This window comes from Hyperoodon ampullatus (genome assembly GCF_949752795.1).
Source record: "Hyperoodon ampullatus genome assembly, chromosome: 13".
In the NCBI taxonomy this organism is placed as follows: domain Eukaryota; kingdom Metazoa; phylum Chordata; class Mammalia; order Artiodactyla; family Ziphiidae; genus Hyperoodon; species Hyperoodon ampullatus.
Genome location: NC_136926.1, coordinates 12,406,959 through 12,428,021, shown reverse-complemented (window position 1 = coordinate 12,428,021; position 21,063 = coordinate 12,406,959). Strand labels below are relative to the sequence as shown.

The 21,063-nt window shown below is 46.1% G+C and overlaps 1 protein-coding gene across 1 annotated transcript in view; it reads right to left on the bottom strand.

The window, feature by feature from the left end:
- NOS1 (nitric oxide synthase 1) overlaps positions 1 to 21,063 on the bottom strand; it is a gene marked incomplete at both ends in the record, with an annotated part of 88,036 nt that overhangs the window by 51,797 nt on the left and 15,176 nt on the right. Inside the window, 2 exons of the mRNA XM_079718133.1 lie at positions 885 to 1,013; positions 20,152 to 20,278. Of these exons, the coding sequence (XP_079574259.1) occupies positions 885 to 1,013; positions 20,152 to 20,278 (256 nt within the window). The remainder of the gene's footprint in view (positions 1 to 884; positions 1,014 to 20,151; positions 20,279 to 21,063) is intronic.

Genomic DNA, 21,063 nt, shown 5'->3' with positions numbered 1-21,063 from the left:
TGTGACTTTACAGCAATTCTCATCAAGAGGTAAAGCCTCTTCCATCTCCTTTTGAATCTGGGCTGGTTTGGGCCAATAGAATATGGCAGAAGCGACACTGTGCCCATTCTGAGTCTAGACCTCAAGAGATCTTACACATTTCTGCTCATTCTCTCAGGACACTGCAACCAGCATGTGAAGGAGACCCAGCTAGCTTGCTGGAGGCTGAGAGGCCGCACGGAGCAGAGCTCAGTTATCCCAGCCAGGGCCACCCGAGACCAGCCTGCCGAGAGCTGACCCCTCAGATGATCGCAGAAGCATGAGATCAGCAGAACCACACAGCCCATCCGTAGGCTTTTGGAGAATAATGAGTGGTGGTTGTTTCAGGTCACTAATTTTGGGGGAAGTTTGTTACACTCCAATAGCTAACTGATACAACATTCCTCCAGGAGGTCCATTTTCCAGAACAATGTAGAACAATAGATTGGTTGATTGACTTAAAAATATATAAAATTTAGAGGACAGACTGAAAATCAAGAAGGGTTTGTCCAAAACTCCATCAGTGGTCGGATTGTGTGAGAGAAAAAGAATGTACTTAGAACCAGCAACTCCCCTTTTGAGTACAAGGGACACAAATAAAAAGTATTTGCACAAGTAAGTATCCACCAGTGGTTCTCAAATGGGGATGAATTTCCCACCCAGGGGACATCTGGTAATGTCTGAAGACATATTTGGTTGTCACAACTTGGTGTGGGGGGTACTGGCATCTGGCTGGCACAGGTCAGGGGTGATGCTCAACATCCTATAATGCACAGGTTGGTCCCCACGATAAGAATTACTCAGTCCCATGTGTGGATATTGCTGGGGTTGAGAAACCCTGGTCTCCCCCTTGCTGGGTTACTCACCAACGTGCTCTTAAGGTGGAGGGTGTCAGAGAGAACCACACTGGTCTCCCAGTTCTTGACCTTGAGGAAGCGAGGGCACTTGGAGGGGCTGCCATTCTTTGTGGGAGACTGTTTTCCCGAGGCAGGGGGCTGGAGGAGAGAATAAAGATGAGATATTATGCATTTGAGGGCACTGGAAGATTGTTTCCATTGGTATGGGGAGAGGTGATGCTCTTCCTGGAATCTGTCGCCAGTCACCAACTGTCTGTGACTCTCTGGGATGGACACATACAAGGTAGCTGGGAACTTGGTCCCTCTACCTGAGGCACCATGGAAGAATGTTTCAGGTTCTGTTCTGGGGAGAGGGGTCAGGAACTCAAAGGTGGTCTCTCTGGCGTCTAGCACAGTGTCTGGCACACAGCAGGGACTTAATGAAAGTTTGTGGAATGAATAAGTGACTGAAAGAACACTGTCAGTGATAACAGCCCTCAGGGCGGAGGAATCAAACCTGAGGCTGGGTCAAGTTACTTGGATTTCTGGGCCTTCCTGCCATAGCCCGAACTCACCATTTCGGGCAAGTACTGGGACAACAAAAAGTTTATGTGAGAAAGGTTTAAAGCATAGAATACTTTCCCCCGATTTCAGGTTTCTGCTTTTCAAAAAGGCCAAACACATGCCTGCCTCCGGCCTTCGCACTTACTGTTCTCTCCATCTTGAATGTCTTCAGTGATCCATTTGTCTTCACCTCTGTAAGCAAACTGTCCAGTAGGTGAGCGGGGATAAGCCTGGGCTGACAAATGTCAGCCCGTATCCATTTTGAACTTCATCGATAAGGATCACATTCTGTCTTGGCTGTTTCTGAGTGGTTGTCTATCTGCCTGGGCAGAGGTGTGCTCGTGCATCAGACGAGCATCAGCAACTCTAAGGGACAGGCAGCAGGCACACCCTGATGCAACAACCGAGCAAGGGAGGGGAGAAGATGAGACAATGTTGTGTCACTCAGGTCAAAGAGTAGAGCAGTGGGCAGTGACCTTGAGGCAGGGCATTCACACATTCAAATTGTATTTATTGAGCACCTACTATGTGCTAGACACTGTCAGGCATTGGGGACACTGAAGTGAACAAGGCAGTCAGGATCCTTGTCCTTCTGGAGCATCGTTTTGGGAGAAGCAGAGATAAATAATAAGTAAACTAATATGTGGATGATATAATTTCAGGTGGTGATAAGAATATAATATAGAGGGAGGTAATGGTGACAAAGTAGAGGGGAAAGAGGCAAGTGCAAAGACCCTGAGGTAGGGATGGGTTTGCTCAGTTCAAAGCACCAGCAAGGAGGCCAGTGTGGCTGGAGTGGATGAGTGAGGATGAGTACAAGGAGATGAAGTCAGAAAGGAGGCAGGGTCCAGGTCTCATCAGCTTGGAGGTGCTCAGGCTGGCAGGGAGCTGTGAATTAGGATTAAATCAGGTTAAGCCTAGGACAGAAATCCCAGGGAACTCTAAAGGCCAACTACTGAAAACTAGCACTCAATGAGCACTTGCTATGTTCCAAGCAACATCATCCCCATTTTACAGATGAGGAAACTGAGGCACAGAGAGGTTAACTAAGTTGTCTAAGACCACAGAGCTAGTAAGCTGGAGCCAGGAGTCCAAGCCTGGCAGTCTGGCCTTTGAAACCATGCCTTTAACTGTTTGACTATCCTGCCTCTTGACGATCATGCACAATTCACTCACTCATTCATTCATTCATTCATTCAACACATGTTTATTGAATATCTCCTATGTGCCAGGCAAGTCAGTAAGGGCCAGGGCTACAAACATACAGATGTGATCTGTGCCCTCACGGAGTTCACAGTCCAATGGGGATGGTGATTTAATGAACCATTATAATTGAGTGAAGTGGGTGCCATAACTCGGGACGTTGGCAGTGTGTAGGGGGCTGTGGAAGCACAAAGAAGAGGCGCCTGACCCAGAGTATTTGACTTCTAAGTCAAGACCCGAAGGATAAGTAGGTGCTAACCAGGCAAAGAAGTGGAAGCATAGTCTTGCTGGCAGAGAAGTGAGAGGCATAGCCACCTTTCCAGCCGAGGAAGAGGAGCTCTGTGCTAAAGCATCCATGCTGCCATGTTGGAGTTTGGGGAACAGGAGGCAGGTGACAGCATGCCACTGTTAAAGATCATGCCAGAACCGTGCAGGGAGCGATGGCAGAGAACAAAAGGAAGGTACTATGACTCATCATCTTCCACACCCCCCTGCTCTGGCCAGACCCAGTCATCCCCAGTGGCTCCCATCTCAGTGTTGGGTACCACCATCCATCCACCACCTGTGCATATGCCACAGGGAGGAGCTTCCTGGACATCATCCTCTTTATCTCCCACCCCCCAATCCATCCCTGACTCCCATCCATTTTAGCCTTCTAAATAACTCTAGAATCCATTTGGTCCCCTTTCTCTCCATCTACTGGCCAGCACCCTGTCCAAGCCTCCATCATCTTTCATTGGGGTGACTGCAACAGCCTCCTAAATGTTAGCCATTCTTCATCACTATTGGTGTCGTTATTCTGCTACTAGTAAAACTTGTAGTCCTGTTACAACGACTACTGCTATCAGCGTTACTGCTGTACTGCCATCCCGGGAGCAGGAGAATGAGATGGATGAATTCCCTAATAGGGAATAGGCAAATTCCCTATTTGCCTTTCTATCCTGCTAAACTCTTAAGTTATTTTACTCATGTCCCCACGTGAAGCCACATCCAAACTCCACTTCCTTGGAAGGCCTGTCCAGACAACTTAAACTTCTTTATTTCGGATTCTATTTCCACTCCTGTGTCTTCCATCAGATGTCCAGGTGATGGAGGCCACCTCTGGGAAGGCCTTTGTGGTGACAAATTCCTCTGACGGTGCCGACGACCTGCATCCTTGAGAAAATAAAATCCTACCTTTCCTGCGTGGGAGGCACCCCAGCCGTCCTCCGTAGGCAGGGCGTCACTTAGCCCGTTTAGAAACTCTCTCTCTTAACACCCTGGAGGTTGAGGGGCAGCTGGAATCCCACAGTGGGGATAACACAAGGTGTTGGTGCTGGGGTTGGGCCCAGGACCCGTGGAGGTGACAGGAGTGCAGGAGGGCGGGGAGCCTGACAAGGAGGGAGGAAGAGAGGGGTGGGGCGTGGCCGGTGGGCAGGCAGCCGGCAGCAATCATTGGCAGGGCGGAGGGAGTGAGATAACAGGCAGTAAAAGAGGCCATGTGCTGAGGGTCCGGATGTGCGAGGGGTGGTCATTACACAAGTGATTGGGGGCCCAGGCGCGAGGTGTGCCATTCTGCACCCCAGGCTGTGTGAACTGCCCACTTGAAACCAGGCATTAGGGGGCCTCTGGCAGGGCTGTTGTACTTGGGCTTTGATGTTTTAATTAGCCAGCAGTAATATTAGATGACTCAGAAGGGGACAAATGGGGAGATTAATATAGCAGTCAGGGGCCTGCATGGGGGATGCAAATGACTTTTCTGAGTGGGGACCTGAGCTAAAAATTCAGATTAGTGGCCCTTGTGGGTTGTTAAGCTGGGGATGGGGCACAAGTGGACTTTGGGCTGCGGCTGTGTGTGTTTGATTTGTGTCTGGGGTAGACAATGGAAGCTTTTCAGGTCGCGGGAGACACGGACTTGATTTCAGTGGGTTCTATGGGAGGGCTCCTCGATGCCTGTTCCTAAATTTGCAAAGGAGGCTCTGAGCTCCTGGGCATTTCAAAGGCTTTGTCCACACCTCTTTGCTTGGGGAGCCTGCAGAGAGGCCCTGAGGAAATGGAAGGAAATGATCTCGCAACCCAAGAGGAGACAGCAGGTGAGGTCATGTCAGCCTGGGGCCCTGAGCCAGGAATTCAGCTTGCAGGAGCCCCGGGACCCTCATTCCTTCCCCCTTTCCTTCCCTCCCTGCTTCCTCTCATTCAACAAATACACACTGAATACGTACTGTGTGCCAGGGACTTGTGTTCTAGGCCCTACAGTGATCCCCATTCTCTTGGGAGAAGCATCTTCTAGCTGCATGCTCTGAAGCAAGGGTTTTTGCAACCTGTGGCCCTGTGGGCCAAATTTGGTCTACCATCTATTTTGGTTCAGCCCATGGACTAAGAATGGTTTTCCCATTTTAAACTTGTTGAATGAAAAAGTCAAAAGGATAATGTCCCATGACAGATGAAAGTTACATGAAGTTTGAATTTCAGTGTCTGTGAATAAAGTTTTATTGGCACACAGCTAACCTTGTTTGTTTCCATATTGTCTGTGGCTGCCTTTGCAATACAAGGGCAGAGTCGGGAAGTTGTGATGGAGACTAAGATGGGATGGCCCACAAAGCCAAAAATATTTCCTATCCTCTCCCTTACAGAAAAAGTTTGCAGACTCCTGATGTGAAGGATTAAATTTCAGTGGCTGAAAGCTAACCTCTCTTACTTATGTCTCCATCCACTTAAACACTGCTGAGACAGAGATCACTCCTGATCATTCTTTAAAACAGTGCCCCATCCTTGTTACTCTCTGCCCCTTTATCATGCTTTATTTTTATTCATAGCACTTACCACTGCCTGCAGTTTGTGAGTGTATATGTATTTGCACATGAATGTACGTAGTTATATCTCTTTATCTCACATAGATTTACATATATCTTTATAGATGTTTAGATATAGATACAGTTTTTGGCCTACTCACCATCCACTTTGCTCTTTGCCAGTCTCTAGACTGGTGCCCAGCACACACTGCATGTTCAACAACATCTTCATTTGAGGTCTGCTATGGACTGAATTGTATCCTCTCGAATTCATATGTTGAAGCTCTAATTCCCATTGTGACATATTTGGAGATAGGGCTTTTAGAAGGTACTTAAGGTTAAATGAGGTTATAAGGGCAGGACCCTAATCTGATAGGATTAGTGGTCTCATAAGAAGAGGAAGAGAGATCGCTCTCTCTCTCTTTCCCTGTGTGCACAGGCTGTGTAAGTAAGGTGGCTGTCTGCAAGCCAGGAAGAGAGCCCTCACCAAATGCAACCATGCTGGCACCACCCTCCAGAACTGTGAGAAACAACTTTCTGTTGTTTAAGCTGCTGAGTCTGTGGTTGTTGTTTTGGCAGCTTGAGCTATTTAATATAAGGTCTAAATGCATTTCAAATTGTAAAGCAATTATACTCCAATAAAGATGTTTAAATAAATAAATAAATGCATTTCAAAATTGTGGAGTTCCTTAAATGCTAAGCCAAAGACTTCAGCCTTGATTTAGTAGACAGTGGAGAAGCTGCCTTATGGAGGGGGTGGCATTATCGAAGCTGAATTTTAGGAAATATGTGACTGCTGGGACTACAGGAGGGAGAGGGTGAAGGCTCAGAGACCCAGGAGGGGGCTGCTGCACCAGTGCGGGGGAGGGGCCAGGAGGGTGGAAAATACAGCTGCAGGAGCAGACGACAGGAAGGGAGGAGATGGGAGCTGGGGTGCCAGAAGCAGGACAAGAGCCTTGTAGCATGCGAGGATGGGAGGGAAAAGAACAAAGTCAACAATGACTTGGAGGCTTCCAGTCTAGGTAAGTGGGAGGATGTGAGCCTCTTAGCAGACGTTGGGAAGTAAGGAGTGGGAGTGGGGGGAACGTGGAGGGAGGATTTTAAGGCAGGAAGATAGACGCTAGACATCAGAATCTGGCAGATCTAGAAACAGAGAGGCCGGGCACCCTGCCCTCCTCCGATTGTGGGCTGTCACAGCCAGGATTCTCACAGTGAGACCGGGACAAGAGCTTGACAGCAGGGAGGGGGGTGCCTGCCAGACACAGAACATATTAGGAGCCGTTAGGAGTTGAACTGTGTTCTCCCAATTCATACCTTGATGCCCTAATCCAAGGACCTCAAAATGTGACCTTATTTGGAGTCTTTAAAGAGGTAATTAAGTTCAAATGAGGTCATTAAGGTGGCCTTAATCCAATATGACTGGTGACCTTACAAAAAGGGGAAATTAGGAGGCAGACACGTATACAGGGAGAACACGAAGACCGTCATCTACAAGCCAAGGACAGGGGCCTGGAGCAGCTCCTTCCCTCACAGCCCTCAGAAGGAACTAACCCCGTAGCCACCTTGATCTCAGACTTTTGGTTTCCAGATTCTGAGATAATAAATTCCTGTTGTTTAAGCCACCCAGTTTGTGGTGCTTCCTCCTGAAAACAGCTCTAGGAAACGAATCTAGGAGCTGAGGCCCAAACCTGTACAAAGCAAGTAAGTTCTCATTCTTTCACTGTTGGTGTCAGTGCCAGCCCCTCCCTCATAGGCCTTCAGCAACTTGCCCTGCTTGGCTTGCTCTAAAATGAGGGCAGCACGCTGGGGCTGAGCCGGGCAGTGGGCCATCCAAACCAGGGCCTGGATGCCACACACCATGCTGCAGCCCCTTAGCTGCAGCCCCAGGCGTCACTGTTCCAATCTGTGGGTACCACCACTCAGAGCAGCAAGTATAACCCAGTTGGGAGCTGTGGCAGCTCAGTTTCTAGAACCACGGGCCCGCAAACCAGCAGGTACGCACCCATCTGTGCAATTAAAAAATTGCTACTTATAAAACTTAACCAACAGTGTTAAGTATCTTGGAGTATAATTTCCTTGTAGTGTATTCAAAGCATGATTTCTAAAGTGATTCATTCTTTATAATAACTCCACGGAGGCCTGAAATGGCTTATTCTTCCCCCACTCTCTCTTTCCCCCTGATTCAATGGTCTGTGTTCTATAGTCTGTGGAGGATGATTACGGAAGGGGGTGCTTGGGAGTCAGACTCATCACAGTTTGGGTTCACAGACAAGGGCCTCTGGAGGTGAGGTTTTGTTTTTGTTTTTGTTTTTGTTTTTGACCCTGCAGGGCTGCATGTGGGATCTTAGTTCCCCGACCAGGGATTGAACCCGCACCTCCTGCAGTGGAATCAGGGAGCCCTAACCACTGGACGGCCAGGGAAGTCCCAAGGGGTTTTGAAGTTAGCTTGTTGTTGCTTTCTCCAAATGAGGTGATGCTTGTAGTCACAATGATCTCACAAGATGATCAGAATATTAGACAACTTTAAACTTGGTCCCATTGCCAGACCAGAATGTATATGTGCACTATGAATTAATTTTGAGAAACCCTGTAATTATCTTGTGGCCCATCCCTATTATATTGCATTGTACTGTGTGTGTTTATTAAAAGCATTAACTTGCTAAATGTAAATATTTAAAATGCACAACAAGCTTGGTGATCATGTTTTGGACTTTTTACCTTTTAAACATTCTGGGGCCCTCAGAAAATAGAAGTGGGGTGGGGCTCTGTGGACTTCCGAGAATCTCCATGTGAAGATGGCTTTGGCTGCTGATACCCATTTGCAAATAGAGGAGGAAAAAACGACTTTGACCCAACTCGGCCTATCTGGGGAAAGAATCTGAATATGGTTTGATGCAATAAATGAGCGTACAGAGTGGATTCACTGATTCCTGAGCTAGAGTGTCATTGTCCTACATGGACAACACTCAAACAGCTTGCATTGAATATATTCACTATTAAAACAAACAGTTAACAAAATACGTGTAGGGCTTCCCTGGTGGTGCAGTGGTTGGGAATCCACCTGCCAACGCAGGGGACACGGGTTCGAGCCCTGGTCCAGGAAGATCCCACATGCTGTGGAGCAAGTAAGTCCGGGCGCCACAACTACTGAGCCTGCACTCTAGATCTTGTAAGTCACAACTACTGAAGCCCGCGTGCCTAGAGCCCGTGCTCCACAACAAGAGAGGCCACTGCAAGGAGAAGCCCACGCACCGCAATGAAGAGTAGCCCCCGTTCGGCACAACTAGGGAAAGCCCGTGTGCAGCAACGAAGACCCAACACAGCCAAAAATAAATAAATAAATATATATATATATATATATTTTTTAAATGTGGAAATTCCAGCAGGGCTGAACCCGAACACCTGTCAATATAGGCCCCACTTCCTGGTTCCACCCTGGCTCATACCACCTATAGCAGCAGGTCATAGAAGGCTGGTCCCTTGAGTAAGTGACCTAGGAAGACCCTGGAGGTCACTGAGCAGGTGATGGTCTGGGTGGAGGGATGTGAAACATCAGCAAGATTTGGATTCTGCTGCCACTGGGAACTCTGAGGGACTCTGTTCAATACAAATTCCTGGACAGCATCCTTTGCGCCCTGTTTGAGGGCAACCCAGGAAACCCTGGTAACTCGAGGAAGTGGGACGGGGGTATTGAAAATGCTTTGGGGAAAATCCAACCTGAGTGTCTCACTCTGGTTGTAAGCCAGATCAAGGCAAAGGATACCTGGCCTGATAGAGTTGGGGGCAGAAATGGGTTTAATTGCAACTTATATTATATTAGGGATTTGGGGGCACTTTCCCACAGAGAGAAACTAATCTCAAAACATAAGAGGTTTCTCAAGTGCTTAGAGACAGGCTTAGGGAAGGGAGTAGTCAACAGGCCCCCCCAGGAAGGTACCCTGAATGCAGCCAGTGGAATCTGCTAGAGCCAGCCAGGTGGGCTCTGCGGGGAACATCTGCTCATGAGTCTACGAAACCGCAACTATCACAGTGTGATAACTGCTGTGTGTGTGTCTGTGTCTGGAGCTTGTCTTGAGACTGGTTGTTTCTGGAGGTTGAGGCAAATACTCGAGGAAAAGATGACGTCTAGGCTCTGAACTCAAGGGCCGTGATCATTTCAATTTCATTTCCAGTGACATTCAGTAAATGCCTATTCTGTGCCTCACCCAGGCTAGGCCACTGCATATCCACTGGTTCATGGACTCCGCATGGTAACCCATTTTTCAGATGAGGAAATGGAGGCTCTGAGAAGTAAACTAACTATCCCCAAATTAACAACTGATAGGCCACAGAGCTGGGCCTGGAATCCAGGCCTTCAAAGTTTCCTTTATTTCCATCTAGGTCTTAGTGCTCCCTGCTCTGTGTATTCCTAGAGCTCGGCCCCAGGAGGTAAACGCCATACACAACATTGATTTGAACGATCGACAAGGATGATGATGTCGTCATAAAGGGAAAGAGACGTGGCTTTGTCACCAAGACTCAGTGGGTGGTCGCGTTCCCTTTCTGGGCCACAAGGGTGTCATCTGCAAAATGGGGACAGGGCTTCTTGCCCTATCTGCCTCACATCAGCAATATAATCATTAGCAATACATCTTTACCTAAATTAGCAATATGATGCCTAGATTAGCAATATAATAATTAGCCAAATCACAACAACAACATAATAATGACGCTAATGAACTTTTTTGGAGCATTTATTCTGTGCCAGGCCTTGTAGAGTTAAGAGTGGCTCTAGGGCTCCATGGCCTGGGTTCAAGTCCCATCTTGCCCACTTACTAGTCAAGTGACCTTCTTCAAGCTATTCAACCCTTTGGGCCTCAGTTTATTCATCTGTAAAATGGGAACGATAACAGTAATCCATTCGGTTGGGCTGGGGATTAAATGAGACTGTGGATCTAAAGTGCTTGGCACAGTGCCTGCCTCCGCTCAACAAATGTTAGCTTTGGTCGTGACAGCAGATGCTATCATTTCATACAGTATCTCATTTCTTCCTCCCTACGACTCCACCAGCCCATAAGCTACTATGAGCCTCAGCACAGATGCTAATCAGTTGTCTGACCACGGTCACCAGGAGGAGGAAGCCAAACCCATAGCTGAGCTCTTGACCCCAGTGCTGTGCGTGAGTCCAGGGAGTAAAATGACCACACCCCTTGCAGGGTGGTATTGTTATCAGCATTACTGTTATTTTTATCCCGACATCATTACGTGCAGTGAGTCAGGGCTGACTTAGAAGATTTCCCTGAAGCATGCTGGGCTGTCGCTAAGAGGCAGAGGGCTGTGCTGGTTTGCCTTCATCCAGACACAGCCTGGCTGGGTCTGGCTGTCCCCTTTTGGTCATCAGCAAAGCCAAGCAGCAGCTGGCTGGTTGGGGTGTTTACTCCCAGAGGGGCCTGGGACACCTCTGAAGATTGAGGGCCCATAAGCACTCCCCTTTTGCCTTATAATTTGGAGCTGTGCAGAGAGGCTGGGGTGATGCTGACACTTACCTGGAAATAGGGAAAAGCTTCTCAGCAGATTTTGACATTTTGAAAGCTAGCAAGCCCTATGTCCCCAGGGGTGAGGAAATGCCAGGTTCTTGATGAGGTGGTGGGGATGGGGTGGGAAGGGAGATTTCAAAATAAGAATCATCTCTCTGACTACCTTGTTGCCTTTGTCAGTAAGAGGCTGGATAGAGGGGCAGCGGGCTGAATAAGAAGGAAGAAACCCAAATGGAAACGCCACTTCCCCCAGGCCCAGGACCCCCCTTGCACCCACTACGGATTGGATGGATGCTTAATTAGTATCTGAAAATAGACGTTCTGCTCCCAAGCAGGGCACGGTTCTATCCTTACCCCTTAGGAAAGCAAATCAGGCAGGCAAGAAAAATAGATGCTTAATAAGAAGGGAAGCAGAGAAGGGCTTGTTTCAAATCCTAAGGTTTTGCGGGGAGAATGGACAAACAGCACTTTCTCATGTCCTTAATCTAGGGTAGCATTTCCACTTAGGAGGGTTATTATGTAAGGGCCTTTTAGAAAGTGTCAAAACTCAATATGTGTCTCAGGTGGTATTAGCATCAAAGACAACCTCAGCAATCAAATAATAATCCTTAGCAAGAAAAAGAAACATAGTGTATCAGCCATCACTATTCCTTTTAAAACTGTAATGCTTTTCCCCACTTTCTTCTAGGCAAACTCCTACATGATCGTCAAAACCCAGATCAAATGTCACCTCTTCCAGTAAACCTTTCCTGATACCGCCTGAGGTATTTATGTTCCCACAGTGTCTTGTGTCCCTCTCTATTTTAGGATTAACTGCACTGTCCATGTGTCTGTCTCCCCAATTCACCCGTGAAGTTCTCAGGGGAAGGGAGGGCGATGCTTGTTCACCTTTGCTTCCACCCCAAGCTGTGCAGGTGGCAGGTATTGGGTGACTATTTTTTGTGTGATGGGTGAACCGATTCATTCCATCCACCAGCCCAGGCCAGATACAATTTGCAAGGGGATGTTAAAGATAAGCATCACAGAGTCATTCACACACTGTGCTCTAGTGACCAGGGACTTGAGTCTCACTGGCTCTACCCATTGCTGACCCAAACTATTAGCAAGAGAAATAACCACTAGGTAAAGATTAACATCTCAGCCTTCTGAGGCTAATTTAAGAGAAGTTGCCTCTATGGCTCGATTTTCCTTGAGTCTGGACAAACAAGAGTATCAAAGAGGATAGGACAGACCACACTATTCCTTCAGGGACCTAACAGTCGTCTGAGTCAGGAAGTTCTTTCTCATGTCTAGCCTGCATCTGCCCTGCTTCACCTGGGCTCTGTTGCCTTTTGCCCAGTCCTTGGGGAAAAGGCAGACCAGCTGCTCCTCCACCAGCTCCTGTCTCTTCGTGACTCAGGAAGGCAGGTAGTGGCTGGGTCTCTCTTTGTGTTATTAACAATGCTACCCCCTCCACCAATGCCTAAAAAGGCAGCAAATGTGGGTTACAACTGGGAGGAAGGAAGCTGATTCCAGGAGCTCCAGGTAAAGTGGCTTTGAGCAGGTAGAGAAGAGGCTAAGCATAGGAGCTGGTCTTTCAGGTCAGAAAGAAACACGTTGAGTTTTCTGTTAATTTGCTCAGCCTGGGAAACATTTCTGAGCCCTGTGGCTTTGAGGGTGTCTAGCAGGAGGTAGCTGGGCTGTTTCTTTAGCACTGGGACTCCAATATAACTGAGCGCTTGGGTCTCCAGCTCTTTTCAGCTCTATTTCTGAGATGCATTTGGAAAATTGAGTCTTAGACAGCAGAGCCTGGATAATCTCACAGGCCAGTGATTTTGAAACTTTTTTAGGTCACGGACTACAGTGAGGACTTGATAATGATAAAGGAGTGAGTGTAAATCCAAGCACTGCTGGTCTGTATGTCATGCTTCCAGAAGCTCCCATGTCTAAAACTGTTTGGCCGTCTTAACCTCAGGAAGACTGTCTTTTCCCCTTTCTCCAGCACCCTTTCTCCTCCAAGGAAATGGAATTTCCATTTTAGAGGAGGCCTTAAGGCAGGTTCTCAGCACCTCCCCCTGATTGCTATAGACTGAATGTTCATGTCCCTGCAAATTCATCTGTTGAAACCCAACCTCTATGTGATGGTTTTGGAAGCGGGGCCTTTGGGAGGTGATGAGGTCATGAGGGTGGAGCCCTCATTAATGGAATTAGTGTCCTTATGAAAGAAACCCCAGAGAGGTCCCTTGCCCCTTCTACCATGTGAGAACACAGCCATAGATGGCTGTCTATCAACCAAGAAGCAGGCCTGCACTAGACGTTGAATCTGTCAGTGCCTTGATCTTGGATGGCTCAGCGTCCAAAACTGTGGGAAATAAATTTCTGTTGTTTATAAGCCACCCAGTCTACGGTATTCTGTTATAGCAGCCCAAATGGACTAAGATACTGATCATTTCATCATGATGCCTTGCAAAGAAGGTCTCTGGTCCTATTTTTTAATTAATTAATTAATCAATTAATTAATTTTTGGCTGTGTTGGGTCTTCGTTTCTGTGTAAGGGCTTTCTCTAGTTGCGGCGAGCGGGGGCCACTCTTCATCACAGTGCGTGGGCCTCTCACTATCGCGGCCTCTCTTGTTGGAAGCACAGGCTCCAGACGTGCAGGCTTAGTAGTTGTGGCTCACGGACCTAGTTGCTCTGCTGCATGTGGGATCTTCCCAGACCAGGACTCGAACCCGTGTCCCCTGCATTGGCAGGAAGACTCCCAACCACTGAGCCACCAGGGAAGCCCCTCTCTGGTCCTATTAATCTCCATGTCCTGTCCCCAGTATTGAACCCTACTCCTCTGGCTTGAAGTTCAAGTTTATGTTTTTCAAGCTGTCACTGTCTAACCAATATGGACCTTCTGAAAGGAAATAGCCATAATCGTGCTATCACTCAGATTTCAGCAGGACTTTAAGGGTTTTTCTGGTGGGGCCAAGGCCTCCTCTGCTTCTTCCCTCTACCCCAGATCTCAGGGGTTACTGCAGACCAGCAATCCCAAACTCTGATACATAGAGGGGGCAGGTAGGCAAGGCAAATCAGTAAAGCCAGCTGGGTAAGCTCAAGACAAAACATGTGGTTGCATATTAAACACATAAGAATATTCTTAATTCTCACAAACATGAAATCTTTCGCATCTTTCCTGAAATGTGTAAACCTCTTGGTCAGTCCCTACATGCCACTTGTAATAAAGACATGGATACGAAAAGATTTAACTTTCACCCTATTATAAGAAAACCAACAGCACTAATGTTATGATAAATGACAATGAACAGTTGGCAGTAATGAGAGGAGCACAAAAGAGAGTGGTGGGAATTGTGACAAACTGGAGAGCACACACCCTGTGTAGTGGGAACAGCTGTTAACTCAGTCCAGGCAGATTATTGCCCCATAAGAATATAGGGTCAATGTAGCCAGACTGTCCACATTTGTAAGAGAAGTTGTAAATGTGATAATTACATGAAAATGCGAAACACTAGCAATAAACTCAAAGTACAAACATAAATTGTCATTTAGGACAATATAGTACAAACTTAACAAATCATGTCTACAGCCTGGATCTGGCCTGAGGCTACCTCTTTCTGTCCTTTGTCTTGGGAGGGTTTGCATTATGGCAACACCCTTTCCCTTCAGTTAAGAAAGAAAATTTAAGCTCTATTTGTTCATTTAATCATTAATGGATAATAATAGTCCTTACACTCACAGTATGGCCTGGATTTTTGAGGACAGCATAAAAGAAGGCTACAGTTGTGCTTGTCCACCAAACATTCCCAGGTGTCCCTGCAAGAGGGGGTGTGCTTGGCCGGTGGCATCATGGATCTGACCTACTGTGGAATCCTGATGTCTTTATCTTCCTGGCCAACCATCAGCAGCTAAAGAAAGCAATTCTCACTGAGGCTCTGGAATGTCTCATCCTCCCCTGTGAAGTTACTTAGAGAGGCTATGAGTCATTGCTCATGTGGGCTAGTGATGAAAGGTGTTGTCCATAGATTAAACATTGAAAGAAAGAGCTTGGCAACCTGGTCTGTGCCATCCAGGGCTTGGGACAGGTGGAGGGAAGGAAGAGGATGACCTGCTGAGTGGCCATTCCACCCATACTTTGCTCTGGTGCAGGGGAGGGGTGGGAAATTCACATGCCAGGGTTGCTCTGGCCTGGTCTGTTAGGTGAGGAAAAGGCTCTGCTAATCTCTAGCCAGATCTAGCCACTCTCACCATATTGACTTAGCTGATAAAACATTTCTCAGAAAATTGGCAGAGACTGAAGAGTTTGATAACACACCAAGCTGGCGAGGCTGTGGGGAAACAGTCATTTGCCTGCTTAGCAGGTGGGAATGGTGCAACCCCTGTGGTGAGCCGTTTGGCCATTTCTGCCCAAGTCACAAATGTATATGACCTTTGAGTCAACAATTCTGGTACTAGGAATTTATTCTTTTGATAAGCCCACCCATCTGTCAATGAGGTATCTGCACAATGTCATGCATTATGACAATGTCATGGCAAAATATTGGCAATGGACCACGTGTCCACTTTGGAGGACTGGCTCAATAAACATGGCAGAGCAATATAATGGAATATTATGCAGCCATGAAAAAAGAACCGGGACTCTTTACCTACTAATGAGGACTAATCTCTAAGATACGTTGATAAGTGAAAGAACAAGGCACAAAACAATACAGCCATATGTTGGAGATATTGTGGGTTCATTTCCAGACCAATAATAATATAGCAAATACCACAATAAAGTACGTGACACTAAATTTTTGGTTTCCCAGTGCATACAAATGCTATATGTACTATACTACTATACTGTGGCCAACTAAGTGTGCAATAACCTTGTGTCTTAAAAAATGTACATAATTTAAATTAAAAATAATGCTACTGGAAAAATGGCACCAATAGACTTGCTCAGTGCAGAGCTGCCACAAACCTTCAATTTGTAAAAACAAGAAACAAAAAAAGCAATGAAACAAGGTCTGCCTGTATGATGTGCTCTCATTTGCGTAAAAACATGTGAAAATAGCTCTCTGCACGTGGCCCTGGGCTGCCATCTTGGATCGCAGTGTCGTTCGACCACTTCTGCACACGGCCCGCCTGAGCTGAGGTGCTGGCAGAAGCCATCCCGCCCTAGGAACTCCGGTCGGAAGAGCTGGGTGTGAGGCCTCTGCACGTGGCCCCCTGTGAGCAAGTGAAACCCAACTAAGCACAAAGGAAAAAAAAAAGCCATCTCAGAGCTGTGACTATTTTCAAGGCTACTGTATTTCTCTGTGGAATACTGCCTTCGGGGCAAAACAAGGAAGAAGCAGGTGATTCTAATGTGCAGCACAGAAGGAGAGCCACTACAGGCCAGCTTCTCCAACTCTGAAGGCACTCCAACCGTGTGGCTGACAGGGTCTTGGTGCTCCGGCCGGGCGTCAAGCCTGAGCCTCTGAGGTGGGAGAGCCGAGTTCAGGACATTGGTCCACCAGAGACCTCCCGGCCCCACGTAATATCAATCAACAAGAGCTCTCCCAGAGATCTCCATCTCAACGCTAAGACCCAGCTCCACTCAACGACCAGCAAGCTCCAGTGCTGGGCACCCCATGCCAAACAACTAGCAAGACAGGAACACAGCCCCACCCATTAGCAGAGAGGCTGCCTAAAATCAGAATAAAGTCACAGACACCCCAAAACACACCACCAGACATGGTCCTGCCCACCAGAAAGACAAGATCCAGCCTCACCCACCAGAACACAGGCACTAGTCCCCTCTACCAGGAGGCCTACACAACCTACTGAAACAACCTTAGCCACTGGGGACAGACACTAAAAACAACGGGAACTACGAACCTGCAGCCTGTAAAAAGGAGACCCAAAACACAGTAAGTTAAGCAAAATGAGAAGACAGATAAATACCCAGCAGATGAACGAGCAAGGTAAAAACCCACCAGACCAAACAAATGAAGAGGAAATAGGCAGCCTACCTGAAAAAGAATTCAGAGTAATGATAGTAAAGATGATCCAAAATCTTGGAAATAGAATGGAGAAAATACAAGAAACATCTAACAAGGATCTAGAAGAACTAAAGAGCAAACGAACAATGATGAACAGCACAATAAATGAAATTAAAAATTCCCTAGAAGGAATCAATAGGAGAATAACTGAGGCAGAAGAACGGATAAGTGACCTGGAAGATAAAATAGTGAAAATAACTACCACAGAGCAGAATAAAGAAAAAAGAATGAAAAGAATTGAGAATGGTCTCAGGGACCTCTGGGACAACATTAAATGTACCAACATTCGAATTATAGGGGTCCCAGAAGAAGAAGAGAAAAAGAAAGGGACTGAGAAAATATTTGAAGAGATTATAGTGGAAAACTTCCCTAATATGAGAAAGGAAATAGTCAATCAAGTCCAGGAAGTGCAGAGAGTCCCATACAGGATAAAATCAAGGAGAAACATGCCAAGACACATATTAATCAAATTATCAAAAATTAAATACAAAGAAAAATTATTAAAAGCAGCAACGGGAGGGCTTCCCTGGTGGCGCAGTGGTTGAGAGTCCACCTGCCGATGCAGGAGACACGGGTTCGTGCCCTGGTCTGGGAAAATCCCATACGCTGTGGAGCGGCTAGGCCCGTGAGCCATGGCCGCTGAGCCTGCACGTCCGGAGCCTGTGCTCCGCAACAGGAGATGCCACAACATCTCCTGTGAGAGGCCCATGTACCGCAAAAAAAAAAAAAAAGCAGCAAGGGGAAAGCAACAAATAACATACAAGGGAAACCCCATAAGGTTAACAGCTGATCTTTCAGCAGAAACTCTACAAGCCAGAAGGGAGTGGCAGGACATATTTAAAGTGATGAAAGGGAAAAACCTACAACCAAGATTACTCTACCCAGCAAGGATCTCATTCAGATTCGACAGAGAAATTAAAATCTTTACAGACAAGCAAAAGCTAAAAGAATTCAGCACCACCAAACCAGCTTTACAACAAATGCTACAGGAACTTCTCTAGGCAGGAAACACAAGAGAAGGAAAAGACCTACAATAACAAACCCAAAACAATTAACAAAATGGTAATAGGAACATACATATCGATAACTACCTTAAATGTAAATGGATTAAATGCTCCCACCAAAAGACACAGACTGGCTGAATGGATACAAAAACAAGATCTTCCATATATATTCTGTCTACAAGAGACCCACTTAAGACCTAGGGACACATACAGACTGAAAGTGAGGGGATGGAAAAAGATATTCCATGCAAATGGAAATTGAAAGAAAGCTGGAGTAGCAATTCTCATATCACACAAAATAGACTTTAAAATAAAGACTATTACAAGAGACAGAGAAGGACAATACATAATGATCAAGGGATCAATCCAAGAAGAAGATATAACAATTGTAAATATTTATGCACCCAACATAGGAGCACCTCAATACATAAGGCACATGCTAACAGCCATAAAAGGGGAAATTGACAGTAACACAATAATAGTAGGGGACTTTAACACCCCACTTTCACCAAAGTTGGACTGATCAACTAAAATGAAAATAAATAAGGAAACACAAGCTTTAAATGATACATTAAACAAGATGGACTTAATTGATATTTATAGGACAGTCCATCCAAAAACAACAGAATACACTTTCTTCTCAAGTGCTCATGGAACATTCTCCAGGATAGATCATATCTTGGGTCACAAATCAAGCCTTGGTAAATTTAGGAAAATTGAAATCATATCAACTATCTTTTCTGACCACAATGCTATGAGACTAGATATCAATTACAGGAAAAAAACTGTAAAAAATGCAAACACATGGAGGCTAAACAATATGCTACTAAATAACCAAGAGATCACTGAAGAAATCAAAGAGAAAATAAAAAAAAACTAGAAACAAATGACAATGAAAACATGATGGCCCAAAACCTATGGGATGCAGCAAAAGCAGTTCTAACAGGGAACTTTATAGCAATACAATCCTACCTCAAGAAACAAGAAAAATCTCAAATAAACAACCTAAGCTTACACCTAAAGCAATTAGATGGAGAAAAGCGAACCCTCTTGCACTGTTGGTGGGAATGTAAATTGATACAACCACCATGGAGAACAGTATGGAGGTTCCTTAAAAAACTACAAATAGAACTACCATGACACAGCAGTCCCACTACTGGGCATATACCCTGAGAAAACCATAATTCAAAATGAGTCATGTACCACAATGTTCATTGCAGCTCTATTTACAATAGGCAGGACATGGAAGCAACCTAAGTGTCCATCGACAGATGAATGGATAAAGAAGATGTGGCACATATATACAATGGAATATTACTCAGCCATAAAAAGAAACGAAATTGAGTTATTTGTAGTGATGTGGATGGACCTAGAGACTGTCATACAGAGTGAAGTAAGTCAGAAAGAGAAAAACAAATACTGTATGCTAACACATATATATAGAATCTAAAAAAAAAAAAAAAAGGTCCTGAAGAACCTAGGGGCAGGACAGGAATAGAGACTCAGACGTAGAGAGTGGACATGAAGACACAGGGAAGGGGAAGCTGGGACGAAGTGAGAGAGTAGCATTGACATATATACACTACCAAATGTAAAATAGATAGCTAGTGGGAAGCAGCCGCATAGCACAGAGAGATCAGCTCAGTGCTTTGTGACCACCTAGAGGGGTGGGACAGGGAGGGTGGGAGGGAGGGAGATGCAAGAGGGAAGAGATATGGGGACGTATGTATATGTATAACTGATTCACTTTGTTATAAAGCAGAAACTAACACACCATTGTAAAGCAATTATACTCCAATAAAGATGTTAAAAAAATGTGAAAATAATGTTTGTGTATTTGTTTGTCTATGCATAAAATATTGCTAAAAGGACCCCTAAAATGATGATTGATGAATACTGCTCGCCTCTGGGAAGGGAAACTGTGTGGCTGGGATGACGGGAGAGAGAAAAAGTTTTTACCATGTATCTTTTATATCTTTTAAATTTAAAACCATGTGAATGTCTTTCCTGGTAGAAACAGAAGGAAAATTTGAAAACTAGCAAGCTCGCAAAGTAAACAACCATATCAAAGCCAAAATCCATAGCCCAGGATAAGCACTCCCGGCCTCAGCTCCCCACCCCAGTTCTCCAGCTACACTGGCTGGTTTCCTCCCCCACGTGGTTTGGGATTTGTCTCCCCAAGAGGATTCAGGGAGCCATGGAGTGTGGGTGCCAGGCTGGCACCACCACTTACCTGCTCCTTCTCTGAATACGGGTTGTTGAGGACGACTGGCATGTTGCCCTTCCCCCATAGGTCATTGAAGACTCGGTCGTTCTCCACACCAAGGGGCAGCGGCCTGTGTGATTTGCCATCCAGATCTCTGAAAGGCAAGGCAGGGGACGTGAGGAAGACTCGACGTCTGGAGTGACGGGCTGGTCACCCTGCTCTGAAAGTCCTGAGTCAGTGCAGGGCCTGCAGGGCTCACCCACCCGACTCTACACGGAGACGGGGAGCTTTGGACCTGCAGCCTGCCCCTTTGTAGGATCAAGCATGACGGTGAGCTCATCCCACTTGGCACGGATGGCTGGCACACACCCATTCTGTGGACATCATTTTAGGATGACCACAACACAGATTTTGTTCTTCCCTCCCTCTTCCCTCATCTAGGAACACAGGGGGCCCCTCTCCTAGCAGAATCCTATGCAGAACCCCTGGGCAGCTTAACATCCCTGAAACTTAACGATAGAAGACACAGGAAGCAAGAGGGATAGGGTTGGAAACCAGTCCTGCGGGCCAAGGTGATGAGTCATACAAACGCCATCTAGAGCATTGATCACAAGACTAGTGATACCAGCCCATGATCAACAGGAATGATTCTGAAAATAAGGGGAACATAGCAACAGAAATAATACTACTATCAATAACGACAGCATTTATTAAGTACTTACTATGTGTCAAGCACTTTTCATATGTTTTAGTGAATTTAGTCCTTGGGACAACCGTATGAGGTCGGTGTGAACGTTAATCACTATTTTTTTAAAAAACTTAAAAAAATTATTTATCTATCTATTTATTTATTTATTTTTGGCTGAGTTGGGTCTTTTGTTGCTGCGTGCGGGCTTTTCTCTAGTTGCAGCAAGCGGGGGCTACTCTTCGTTGCGGTGC